Genomic DNA, 14,712 nt, shown 5'->3' on the forward strand with positions numbered 1-14,712 from the left:
GGAGACCATGTCACTACCTCTTTTTATGAATATATATATATTTATATATAAATATTTTTCTTTAATTTATTAAACAATATAGTTTTACTACTATGATACAAATTATACTTCTAAATTTAAAATGCAATAACTTATTTTCTTTTTTATAGTGAGTATACCATATATAAATATTATTACTTATAAATTGGGTTTTAAAATGAAACAAAGATATAAAGATTTAATATTGGACTAATATTTAGTAAAATACCATATTATAATAATAAAATTCATATAAAAATCCAAGTGTTTTAGTTTTAAATAATACCTACGACTCGATGGAGATAAATTGATTAGATTGCCTAGAGTTGACAAATAACAGATTAAAAAAAAAACTACATTATAATGGAATTGAATTATCAGTTATTGTTTATTTATTTTATAATTATTATTTTAATTTCTGTTTATTTAGTTGAATTTTGTGTGTAGACTTTAAATGTTAAATGAAAAAAAAAACACTCAAAGGCATATAACTCAAAGTCTCTCCATCCAGTCAATCATATATCTAAAATACTATTTAATCAAACAACAACAAAAAAAATACACTCTTAAGAAAAAAAAAACAAACTACAGTGCTACTTGCAATCATCAAAGATTCCACATAAATATAATTATATAAAAAACCGTATTGCATTCTCACTTTACATAGAAATTTTCAAATTATACAATAAATATGATGTAAAGCTCCAATAGAAATTCCAAATCTACATTTCTTTAAATTTATTGACAAAAACTCGTTTATTTTTACAATTTTCACTATTATATTACAATACATAATAATATGTTCCTTAAGCTGCGTCCCCACATTCGAAATAATCGCAACATTTGTGTTGGCAACGCTTGTAACGAGTTTCTGGAATTATCTTGCGTTGTTCAGAAAAGTAGTTACAGCGTGTAACCGACAATCATTGGTAACGCTTTCGAGAATCGCCTTGCGAACACAGAAATTGCCACCGATTTCGGTGGAAACGCACCATTTAACAGCCAATGTGCAATTTTATCGGCAGAAGCTTATACTAGTAGCGTTTTAAAAATACTTTATTAAAACTATGAAATACTGAAAAAAATATTAAGGCTAAATAACAACACTAAACTATGCGATAATTAATCGATATTATAAAAATTATACAAAAAAAAAATATGGTAAAAAAAGAAATAAATAGGTATACTTCAAAAATACATTCAAACAAGCGGGTTATCTACATCTACGAGCGATTTTCACCGGATTTAGGAATGGCAGGGACCGACCCTGCTGTCTTTTTGGTAAATTCTTCTTTGGTCAAAGAAAAAAAAAATACATATAAATAGCAAAGAATGTACTTAAAACGTCAGTGACAACATATTTTATAACAAATTAATTTAATGATTAAACTAAATTTTCAATAAATTCCATCACGTGACTCGGCTCGGGTCAATTGAAAAAAAAACAATCCGCCCTAAAAACGTAGCTGTTTAGTAAATGATTTCTCTCTCTCTGTCATTATTGATTTGACATTCGAAAGAAAGAGACAGCATTATTTAATTAAAAGCCAGTATTTCATCTCACACAGCTGTAGCGTAAAAGCTAAAATTGTGTGACCTTTAAATGACAGTTGAGAAAACGTTTTCACAAGAAACGTACCCATTGCTACAAAAGCGTTGCTTGTAACGTTGATAATCTCACAGTAAAAAGTATTAATACATATTTAACAACCTGAACACGGTCAGTGTAAATAAATGAAGAATAGAAATAGAACCAATAAAGTAAGAAAATAATTATTAGAAACGCAATGGAATTTATTTAATATTTAGCCATTAAACTAAAATGAAACGAGTCCAGTGACGCGTGTAGACAAACAGTCGATTGCACTATCCCACAAAGCAAACTACGAGATGAAAACTCAGGAAAAAAGTTTCAAATTCATTTTAATGTTTTCACAATAGTCTAAAATCAAATCGCATGTCAAACAAACGGGGCGTTCATTTACAAAAAAGCTCAAATCATCTCGCGTAAAAAATATCAAGACGAAAAAAAAACAACTTCATACAAATACGTGGAGAATGACGCCGAGAAAACCAATCCGTTCTTTCACTTCGTATTGCAAACTAAACATGAAAAAAAGTTGAAAGAACCGAGTGATTTCCGGAACAAATTTCATTAAAAGTAGCAAAACAATTTATCAACTAGACTGATAAGATAATACATTTTAAAATTATTTATCTAAGCTTCAACTGTGACTTTTCGTGCAACACATTACGCAACGGTCACATCTCCCGGACACGAGACCGGAGGTGTGACCGTGGCATAGCGTCATAAATTTTTCTTTAAGAAAACAAGTTCATTTTCACTAATGGATACGAAAAGCCACTCACAGCGTGACATCATCAACAAAATTGATTGTAGGTATATAACAATAGAAATAACGGTCTATAAAAATATATAAGTCTAATTTGAAATTATAGTGAGCCGACTCCCGGTACAAAGCACTTTCAAATCTAATTACAGTGACGCCGCGATGTTACGCAACACGCAATGCGTTTTATCGAGTAATATTGTCGACCACGAGGACCTTCGAAGACCTTCCAGGCGATACAGCGCAAGTCAATTCCCAAACTCACTGGGATGGACGCAGGTCTGGGTCCAACGTTACATTATACTAGTCAAGATTTAATGATTCCATAGAATCGTGTAAAACCGTGACGTCACCGTACACATTTTAATATAAATTCCACTAAAATTTTAAATATAACATTTATGAATATTTAATTAAAAATTAGGCTGAAAAATTATCATAAAATTTGTCTATGGTTCACGTTTAAGGAGTCGGTTTTTTATTTATAAAAATTTATTAAAAAAATATCATTTTATGCACCATCCCGGCCTGTAATGTAATAAACATCTTTATAGAGAACCGTCACTAAAATACAAAAACAAAAAAATAGATCGAGACGCAAACGGCAGACACGACACGATACGATACGACACGACACGATACGACACGTCACGACACGTCACGTCACGTGCACGAGATATATATCGTCGTTCTGTAACGCGAAGGGAGAGGTACTAAATCTGTTTATTATAATATTAATCAACTAGATAAGGTAATAATGAATTGCTCTACTGTAATTCATCTATCACACGATATTGTTTTATAATTTCACTAAAATATCTAATATTACGACGAAATTTACATAGTACGCCGCGTCCTCGGGCGTAAAATGACAAAAAAAAATTACTAACCACGGTCCGTTACCGACGGCATAAAAACATCACTTCGATCATCAAGGGACATTGTCGACCGCACCCGCCGTGCGCACGAGTCAGCGATACATCACACGGGGAGCGCGACGACGGGAGGGGGAGAGGGGGCTATTACGAAACCTCGACTTGTCAACAACAACAATTATACAAAGTTAGCTAAGATCTCAAAATAGTGTCAAAAATGTAAGACAAAAACACCTCGATGCCCCCCGTACGGTGAACCTCATGTGATATGCAATAAAATTACTATCTAAAAACGAAAAAATTAGCATTCAAATAGCTACTATCAATAGAAAAACAGACAACGTCACAACAAGAACAAACGGCCGAATCGACCATAAACAAGAAATCAAATTAAACAACCCAAAAACTAACGAACTGAAAACCCTTTTAAAACTCAAAACGACCCGCGGCTTCAAACTAAATATACTCCAAACTAAAACTAGGCAAATCCGGGTGTAAAAATTAAACGACAATCAAAACGAGCGCGGGTCGGTCCGCAAACAAAAAAATAAAATAAAATTATAATCAAGCAAAAAGCATCAACAATAAGTTCAATCGAAAAGGTTGGTAGAAGTCGGAAACTTCAAATCCGAACCATCAAATCGTTCTAAAACCTTCCCTACACACACGATCTAAGCTACATTCAGACGCCACAACTTTAGTCTAGCGATCAAAACATGCAAACGCCATAATAACGGCCACATAGTGCAAGCACTGCATCATTTCGTCGCTGGCATCACAATGTAGAAAGGCCCTAAGATGACGGCCATTGCCGCCATTTTCGACAAGCTTTAAGGTATAGTGCAAAAACTAACCATTCGCAACAGACCACATATCCCAAACAACACAAAACCGACGGGTTTATTTTTTCTAACACCAATTATTTTAGCAACCAGGTCCTATGCCAGCCCCGTGCAGAGGTCACAACGGCCGCCCGGTTAACTATCTACGTTGCGCGTAAAGTAAAAAACACTTCCGAATTTCCACATTAATAGTCGTTTTTTATAAAAATACAAAAATACAAAATGGGACAGTGCGACCACACAACAACCACGCTTCCGTACCAATCTTCACTAAGGAGGGGGGGGGCTAGGGGGCACACGTTTAAACAACACTATACTTTTCATTAAAAAATATTGAGCAATCACATACAAAAGAATCGCCAAACAATCGAAAATGCACACACATCGAGCCGACGACGAACCGAAACGACAAAAAAAAATAATGTTGTCACCAAACGAAATCTAACAGAAATTTGACAAAATGCAACCGGAACGGCAATAATGTGTAAAGTATACAAGCATGAGAGGGCTAGCGGATTTCGAGTGCCGTGAGAGAGATAGATAGAGATAGAGAGAGAGTGAGCGAGAAGAAACATCTCGGGGGCGTACAGAGCGTGTATCAAAAATCACCTAATTCTTCTAAGTATATATTTAAAGAGGAAACCGCGATACGCTAATCTGAAACTATTTTTTATTTATTTATCATTACACTAGAGCTATCGCACGTGTGTGCATTTTTAAACTTTGAAATCGCATCACGACACTAGACCGAAATCACGATTTTTTTCAAATATATCTAATTCTAAGAAAAAATATAATAATAATATATATATATATAATATTAATTTGTCTACGTAATAGTGTTATACGGTTGAATTTCATAGTAATCATAACACGTGAACCGGTAGTGTCGCGACGCTCGTCTATGGCAAATAATTTCCACTAAAATGCTCTATTAATTACAATTTGTCTACTTAATTACAAGTTAAGACCGTTCGCTTCAACACGCAAACGTCAAAGCGGTTTAAAAAATATACATCGATCAATCGGGGTCACAAAAAACGATAACCAATCAAAAATAAACCGAGTCAAAGATCGGTCGGATACATATACAAATACGATCGAAATTATATAATCGAGCAATCAAATCGATCACGGGAGGGGTCGGTTACACGTTCAACCATGCGCCGCACGAAGGCACTTCGCCTCAACATCCACCGAAAAATACACGACACGAAAAAACCGTCTACAAAAATCATTTAATAAACTCATCAAAAAATTCGCGCTAGTCTTTTAACTACAGTCTCAGAGTCCGTGGTCGGTCGGGATACGACGTCTGTATCCGAAGGGGAATTAAGTACATACCCAAGCTTCATCGCTGACGTCACCGTATATCAATCATAAACATTCCAATTTCAAAAATCGATCCACCATCGACGCAATGGGGGCTTTAGTAAAAATCGATCGTAAAAATTACAAATTACCCCCACACGTTGCTTTTCGTTGATAAACGCACGCATTATCGACACGCCGCGTTTCGAGACGTTTCCTTTGATGGCGTTTCATCAATAATATTTACACTAGACTCTTGGTTATTATATAATCTTAATAGGTAACTACTATTCTAACAACTATTGCACTACCCCGGCGGATCCAAAATATATATATATATATATATATATTTATATATATATTATATATTTTAATACTAAAAAAATATAAAGAGTCAACTCGCATGGAGCCTACAGCCAAGAACGGTAACGTTTTGTTTTGTTTTTTTTTTCGTTTTAAACTTTGTACTAAAAACCCAGTCTATACCGCCTCCCGGGTAGTAAGTCGTCTAGTTCAGGAACAAAACCATTTTCAAATTAATCAGCAACAAAGCTATAACAAAATCCTCTTCAAACTCGCAAACACGATTCGAACGATTCCATAATCTTTCGATCTTTATATTATAATCGTTCGAAAACAAAATCAATAATCGAACGATCCATGACTCTAAATCAATATTCAATAAACGATTTGATAAATCAATCAAATACCGCAACAATATCCAAGTTAAATATAATAAAACAAAAATAACGGGAAAAACGGGAAATTCACTCTAGCTACACAGGTACAATTATCTTTTTTTTTTTTCGAAAAAAATGTGAATCCACTTATGTCTTACGTTAATATCTTACGATAAATGAGCGTACACACCCGCGACAAAACCCCGCGACAGAGGTCCGACAATTTTGTCGAGATGCGCCACCAAGACGTTACAGAGCTTATCCACAAACGACAAACTGACAACTAGCTAAGTTTTTTTTTTTTTTGAATACACATTTTACTTAAATCGAAGTCCTTATTAAATTTCTCATCACACGAAACATACCATTTTGGTAGTTTTACAAAAAATGGCAACACAGTTACAAATTTCAACGTGTCCAACAAGAAATCCAACAAGCGAATTGTACTTGAATTCTATATATTTCGCTTAACATTAATTGGATAATGTTGCCTGTTATTATTATTATTATTTTTATTATTTTTTTTAATTTTACAACAATCGATATCATTACGTCATATCCGGAGGCGATACAGCGGTACAGGCATTTCGTAACATTTTCACGCAGGTACTAAAAGCCGTGGTTTTTTATTATTCTAGAAAGTGAACTGTCAAAATACCGATTTAAAAAAAAAATGTCACAAAACGTCGTACCGTGAATATAAACGCACCAAGTATTGTATTCTACGTTTCGAGGAGAAACGCTAACATTTTTTCTCCAATTCTCGCATCCAAAGCCAGTGTTGCTAGTTTCGAATCAAATTTTCCTCAAAAATTCAATTCAACTCTTAGGGGGAGACGGTGTATTTTTTCTATTAAGTTACATATTTTGTGCCAGGGGTTATCCAATCCAATCTCTCTCCCAACCAATCCATTCCACTAAGTGCTCGCCGCTTCCCCTCCTAAACATAAGCTGTGATGTATAATTTCCTACTCACCAACAATTGCTACCCACTATTTTCTATTCAATTGAAACTAGTTCCCTATTTAATTCCCAATATTGCTTAATTCGTAACATCATCAATAACGATAAACATGGAGACACTCCATTCTTCCAACCCTTTCTTGCTCTCCCCCAAATCTTTTCCCCATACTCCCCTGGCACTACCCATCATCTCCCCGACCGTCTCCCCTCTATCTCGCGAGCTAACACCAGCGGAAGGGCACGGCCCGCGGGCGGTCGGCTCCCTCCTTGACCAGCGGCTTGTGAAACTCACGACCCGGCCTGGAGTGTATGGTGGCCCAGCAGTGCTCGCAGTAATACTGGAATGCAAACAATGTGTACATTAATAAAAAAATATAATAATAATTTTTTTTAAGATAATTATACTTTTTTTTTTAATTTATAACAGCAAAGCAAAAAGACTAGGCTCCACATAATAGTTTTAATATAATTTATAATTCATTTGTCAATGACGTACTAACCGATTCTAGTAAAGTAATGACTCATTAGAAAGTTACAGCTTAGCGAGTTAGTAAATCTTCGAGTTTTTCGGCAGTTAAAACATATTAATTTGATAGTGATTCTCTCAAACTGAATTAGTCTTAGTTTTTGAGCCTTGTTTCATTTAATTTAGCGTGCAACGATTAAAAAAAAAAAGTTACGGACAGTTGGTAATAGATGGCGTTACTGATCGATCTCATTTATGATATTTCTAACAAACACACCACTTTATAGAAATCAATCAATAAATATATTTATTTAGTAGCAATCTTGGGCCGTTTGGTACGAGCCTTATCCGACAAATTCTGCTAATTAACAGAAAAAAAAAACAGTGATTTCAAGTTGTCTCGACCGCGGCCTCGCTGAATCTCTTCTACCATTAGTAGATAGTAGCTTTCGCTCTCTTTACAATCTTTTTCATATATCCAGAGCCACTGGCACAGAGCCCGCTTGCCGCCGGCGGCTGGAGCGCCCTCGTTACCTGCAGACAGGTGACGTTGGCGCAGAAGAAGGGCGCGAACTTCGACCCGCAGCGCGCGCCCGCGCACTCGTCGCACATCTGGTCGTCCAGCACGTACGGCTTCACCTGCGGGGGAGGGGGGGGGAGTACAGCTTAGCGTTACGAATACAATCTCTACTATCATACACACATACATACATACGCATTGAATGACGTCGTTTCTTCAAATTCAACATTTCAAGCTGATATATATTTTTTATATAGGACAGAATAAAAAAAACCACTTAATGTTAAGCGGTCATCGTCGCTCATAGACATTGGCTATGTAAGAAATATTAAAGATTCCATGTAGGAACGAAGACGTATGTATGTCCCTTGTGCCTGCAGTTACACTGGCTCACTCACCCTTCAAACCGTAACACAATGATACCAAGTACTGCTGTTTTGCGGTGGAATATCTGAGTAGGTGGTACCTAAACAGACGAGCTTGCACAAAGCTCTACCACCAGCTTTCTATTAAAAAAATTATAAAAGTTAGCAATTTTACACGTCCGTGTCTCGACAAACACGCTGTAAAACTTCGGATTATGATGAGAGAGACTTTAGTTGCACTGTGCACCCCGTATAGCCGAAATGGCCCAGTGGTAAGAACGCGTGAATCTTAAACGATGAGCGTGTGTTCAAACCCGGGCAAGCACTAATGAATTTTCATCACATGTGTATTCCACCAACCCGCATTGGAGCAGCGTGGTGGAATAAGCTCCATACCTTCTCCTCAAAAAGGGAGAGGAGGCCTTAGCCCAGCAGTGGGACATTCATAGGCTGTTACTGTACTGTACTTACTGTGCACCTGTGTTTGCACACACACACACACACACATGATCACTGTGATATATCCAACGAGTGACATCAGAATCCTCACCTCGACTCGCTTGTCAATGTCTCCGTGCTGCAGCTGGACGAAGCGAGCAGAGATCGCCGCGATGTACGACTGCTGATTGGAGAACGCGACTCGACCGGCGCCCTGGAAACGATGGCAAACATCCGTTATCGATGGCGTTTTTACGACAAAATGTCCAGCGATTCGGACGAGGCCTGGTCCTCGATCTGGATATCAGTGAGCTGTATATTATATAAATAATATTTAGTTATCTCCACTTTGCTAAAACAATATAATATTTTGGACTTCCAAGATACAGTTTTATCACCTAGTATGGAAGTCAAATAAAAGTTTTTTTTTGTGCATTCATTTATAATTAGCCTAGCGCAAAGCTATCTAAGCAGTTTTTTTTTTACTTAGTAATATAAAAATTGTATTTTTTTTATTTTATAGCAAGGCGGACGAGCGTATGGGCCACCTGATGGTAAGTGGTCACCAACGCCCATAGACATTGGCATAGTTGTAAGATGTTACGTCCGTTTTGCCTGTAATTACACTGGCTCACTCACCCCTCAAACCGGAACACAACTATAACAAATACTGCTGTTTTGCGCTAGAATATCTGATGAGTGGGTGGTACTTACCCAGACGTGCTTGCACAAAGGCCTTCCACCATTAAAAATTTTATTCGTAAGGCAACGTTTTGTCACAATAAATTATTAATATTGAGACTACGAACTCTCAGCAAGACAAGACTAATTACTCGTGTATTCGATGAATGTATATAGATACTGTAAGGTTCTACTGATTTTTAATAATTATTTTGAGATTTTTAGTATATAATGGTAATATTTTTAGCTAAATTAACACTGGTTGGAAATTATTGAGCGAAAAAAAACTACGCGATATATATAAAAAAAGAAACAAATGACGGGAAAATCGTCGCGTTCGATGGTTGCCGGGGTGATTGGAAGAATTGCAAATAAAAATGTAATAGAATTGTAAAAGTAAATGCGAAGGATTGTTTTACTGAGGTATTCATACAGTATTTATTGTTATTTAAATCATTTATAACGTTAAAGAAAATTATTGCCATCCTTAATTACACATACAGCCCAAAAAATATATGTTTCAATGTCACCTTTGGATACTTCAGCTCGGGGTCAGTATCGATGCCAGCGTAGCAGACGCCCCCGTACAGCCGGTCCATTATCATAGCGAGCTCCACTGAAAGAGAAAAAATTAAAATAATAATAATAATATCCTGGGACATTTTTCACACACGGCAATCTGATCCCAAACTAAGCAGAGCTTGTGCTATGGAAACCAGACAACTGATATACTACATATACTACTTTTCTTTTGTGAATACATACTTGTATAGATAATTACACCCAGACTCAGGACAAACAGACATATTCGGGCACAAAAATGTGTGTCCTGGGAAATCGAATCCTCAACCTTCGGCGTGAAAGGCAAGTATCCACCAACCACGCCAACCAGCCTGTCAAATTATTTATGGCGCTTACGAAATAACAAAAGTCGCAGCCATTCCGTGTCTATATCATGATTTCTTAAAAATATTCAAAGGAATTATGAAAATCATTACAATAGATATATAATAAGCTCTCTTGAATAAAATAAACTTAGTACCCTTTTGTGCATAATTATAAAATTCAATTTATAGCACCGTTTATTTTAAAACAGTGTTACGCCGCGTCTGTCCGTCTGTTTGGAAACTCAAAAACTATCGAACTGATTTTCAACGGTTGAACCCAGGACCTCCGAGTCTGCGGCCATATATCAAGCCACTAGACCAACGAGGCATTCAAAAGCTCACAACTTACCTCGGTAACCAGTATAGTATTACGATATTAGCGTTTTATTTAGAACCTTATTCTACCCGTACCGGGGCAGGTAGCCACTAGCTAGTAAGTTATAAGATAAAGGGAAAACGATAAGATCAAAGAACAAACTCACCGGCCTTCAACGGACGAGGAACACCACCAACGAACACCGTCTTCCTCGGATCCAATGGCATGCTCGCGTCCAGTACGAAATCCGCGTCGGCCAGCCTCCAGGGCCTGATCTGTACCGGCTTATCCCTGATCGTCGGCGACGACACGCAGAGGTACAGTTTATCGTCATCAGTGATGCAGGCCTCCATGAGAGCCGCTACCGAACTCTCATCCTGAAATTTAAATAGGGAATTTCTTAAGTCGCGGCTGCTATTATTATAGTAAACGCAGACTAATTACGAACTATTGTACCTGAAATAACACATTCTCTACCAAGTAACTAAACCGTACTCCCCAAAAAGTATTGACGCAAATAAAATATATTCAATACAAAACAATTATCAATATAATAATTCCAAAAATATTAATCCTGTAAACTCGAAACACACCCGCAAACGGTCGTGAAACGTCAGAGTGATATGCGACATTAATCGTAATAATCATAACATTTCTAGAACACGCATGAATGTATATCACCATAAGTCGGTTGTCAACATTTCACGGGCGAGTAATGAAGTGAGTTTAGTTTTTACAGAATAGCACTAACAGGGCACAGATAATATCGCCAATGACACGTAATATGGGAAAGATACGCAAACAAAAATATTAAAAAGCCGACAAAGACGACGAGAAAAAAAAGTCTTCTCTTACTAATTTCTAGTCTTTATTTCATCAAAATCCGTCGAATCTTTGATATTTACTACTTTGGACTTATCAATACTATTTCTATTTTATACAACCAACCGCTGCTACCTAATAATTAAAATATTTTACGTGTAATTCAAATAGGCCTTTAAAGTTCATTCTGGCGAGACAGTAAAACAATCGCTACTTACTTGGAACAGCAGAAACGCGTATCCCTTGGGCGGAAAATAGCTCTTGCTCTCGGCTTTATGGGGCCAGTCCACGACCAGCGGCCCGAATCGTCGAAACGATGACGTGATTTCATCTGGAAAGAACACAACCACAGTGAAAACGACAATAAAATCGAAACGGCTCAGGGGGACGTTTATCTGACGCAACGGCAGAGAAACACAGCCTCAGCGATCTTCTACAATACGAGTATATGTATGTATGATATTTACTGCTATCTGGTGCAGCGCACCGAGACCGGCGGTGCGACGCGCTGTTTCTCTGTTAATGAGGCGTCACAAAGTATTAGTTTACATTCAATTTATTCAAATACACTTAACATTTCAACGTCACGATTTATGCAATTTTATTTTTAGAGTATATTTAGTACTGTGTTATAAAAACTATTGCCTCGTCGGTCTGGCTATGAGAACGCAGATCCCGAGTTCTTGGGTTCAAATACACCAGGTTAGGCAAGAGTTTTTCCGTCCAATAATACTCAGTAGCAGCCCGGAACCTGGATGTCGGAACTCTGTATCTTATGCCTCGGAAAGCACGTAAAGCCGTTGATCCTGTTCCTGGACTCTTGACGGTCGGGTTGCCGTCCAATCGGATTATAAGAGTACACCTGTGTTTGCGCACACACTTGTGCACTATATGTCCTGCACAGTTGGCAATCGGTCTGGAAGACATCTCCATAATTGTCTGGCTTGCACTAAAGAGCAAGTCTATTCAAGTCATATATTCAAAAAACCACATCACGGTGATACGCTATTTTGACACGTGTATCCTTTGAAAGCTATAATTATTATAGTCAATTTCGCATATCACTTTGCTTCGTCATGATATCAAGAGTTACACGCTTAAGGCGTTAAGGGCGTTCCTTAGAAGTTTACCTAACGAGACATTTTCCTTACAAAAATAACATTACATGGATGGAAAGTGTTAAAAATTCTCAACAAACAGATATAACTATGCATGTAGGTATACATAGAAGCCAAAGTAAATTTGGTAGCCATTCACATATTTTTTTTGATGAGCCGGTTGGCGTGGTTGGTAGATCCTTGCCTTTTCACGTCGAAGGTTATGGGTTCGATTCCCACCCAGGACAGACATTTATGTGCATGAACATGTCTGTTTGTCCTGAGTCTGGGTGTAATTATCTATATAAGTGTGTATTTACAAAAGAAAAGTAGTATATGCAGTATATCAGTTGTCTGGTTTCCATAGCACAAGCTTTGTACTTTTATTATGACAAGTATTTTTATTATGACAAACATAATCCCGGTAACTATTCGTTTTGTTTACGGATCGTTCACGTCCAATAACGTATCACGTAACCAATTTTATTATTGAAACGCTAGTATATTTCGTCTTCATAAAATTACCCTACTATTCGTTAATCGAAGCCTCCTGATGTATTTTTATAAAAACAGGTTGGCACCTCACATAACCACGCCTTACATCGCCAATGCGCCACCAACCTTGGGAACTAAAATGTCACTTGTGCCTGCAATTACACTGGCTCACTCACCCTTTAAACCGGAACACAACAATAGCAAGTATTGCCTGTTTGGCGGTAGAATATCTGTATACCACCAAATGATAAGATTTAAGTAACAATTCTTTCGACGAAGTGCAGCAAAATATCAATCTAATTATAAAGATTCTTACGCACAAACATCCTTAGCAACGAGCACATTATATAATACATATTATATTATATAACGTCCACAGATAATATAAAACGATATTATAACACAGAGTCGGTTAAAACAATTCCTAGAGACAATCAAAGCTCGCTCGGAGCGTAACTGGGGCGCGCCTCATTGTGCGCGGTAATATATCTGCGAGTCTAGATTAGGTATTGTTATTCGACCTAGAATCGTATCCAAAGGCTGGCCAGAGGTTCGTGAATAAAACGCTTCATTTAAACTTAATGGAATATAATATCTCGTACTCATTGTTTAACTTTATAAACGACTAGTTAGGTTAGTTGGTTAAAAACCAACAAAGCCTGTGAATCAAAATCATAAAATCAAAATATTTTTTATTCAAATTTACTTTTACAATTACTTTTGAATCGCCAAGCGCTACCACTCATTTTGTCTCACAGCTGGGCTAACGACTCCTGTCCTTTTGACGAGAAGGTTCTTAACCACGTTACTGCAAAGCGGCTCGATGGATACACATATGACAAACTGTCAATAAAACACGGGCAGGTTTCTTCACGACGTTTTCCTTCATCGAGCACGAGATGAATTATAGACACAAGTTTCACGCCTCCTAACCACTCCTAACCACCACGGCTCATAAACGTGAATGCAAAATTTAGTCGAATTATAGCTCTCAGTCTCACCCTCGTCAATGTCAGGCGGCAGTCCACCGACGAACACCTTCCGGCTAAACCTCTCCCCGTGCTCAGATCCAGCAGACACCGGCGACGAACGCGCCGGCGAACCGAGCGCGCTGACGCACATTGATAATCCTGAAATTAATCGTTTACCATTTACTTTACAATATACAAATATATTCACGACGTCGTAGACGTTGAGACACGCTGAACAGAAACGCTATCAAGAGCCAACATTTTAAAATGGAAGTAAATTAAGTTATTTTCGACTTTTCAGTATTTACTTTAAATTTCATTTTGTCGGATTGCCATCCCAACGGATTACGACAGTGATAAAATGTGAATGTGTGTTTGCCGCACATATTTATGCACTATAATATATCTATGACTGTCCCGAGTTCAATCCCAGGTCGGACCAATATAAAGTTATTGGGTTTTTCTGTCGAAAAATCTTAATCAAGAGCAGCCGGGAGTCTGGAAGTTGGAGGTGTGTAAACTCCCGTGCCTCGGAAAGCCTGTAAGTCCTGCGCCTGAATTCTTTCCGGTCGTGTCGGATTGCCGTCTTATAGGATTATGAGAGTTAGGGAATA

At 37.3% G+C, this 14,712-nt stretch overlaps 1 protein-coding gene across 1 annotated transcript in view; it reads right to left on the reverse strand.

Moving 5' to 3' along the window:
* Nucleotides 1-210: 210 nt before the first annotated feature.
* LOC126779997 (cytoplasmic polyadenylation element-binding protein 2) overlaps nucleotides 211-14,712 on the reverse strand; it is a 79,941-nt gene continuing 65,439 nt past the window's right edge. Inside the window, exons 4-10 of the mRNA XM_050504234.1 lie at nucleotides 14,129-14,257; nucleotides 11,754-11,866; nucleotides 10,880-11,090; nucleotides 10,041-10,126; nucleotides 8,942-9,043; nucleotides 8,041-8,145; nucleotides 211-7,378 (exon numbers count right to left, since the gene is read on the reverse strand). Coding sequence (XP_050360191.1) covers nucleotides 7,262-7,378; nucleotides 8,041-8,145; nucleotides 8,942-9,043; nucleotides 10,041-10,126; nucleotides 10,880-11,090; nucleotides 11,754-11,866; nucleotides 14,129-14,257 — 863 coding nt within the window. The 3' untranslated portion in view covers nucleotides 211-7,261. The remainder of the gene's footprint in view (nucleotides 7,379-8,040; nucleotides 8,146-8,941; nucleotides 9,044-10,040; nucleotides 10,127-10,879; nucleotides 11,091-11,753; nucleotides 11,867-14,128; nucleotides 14,258-14,712) is intronic.

Source organism: Nymphalis io, chromosome 30 (assembly GCF_905147045.1).
Source record: "Nymphalis io chromosome 30, ilAglIoxx1.1, whole genome shotgun sequence".
Taxonomy (NCBI): domain Eukaryota; kingdom Metazoa; phylum Arthropoda; class Insecta; order Lepidoptera; family Nymphalidae; genus Nymphalis; species Nymphalis io.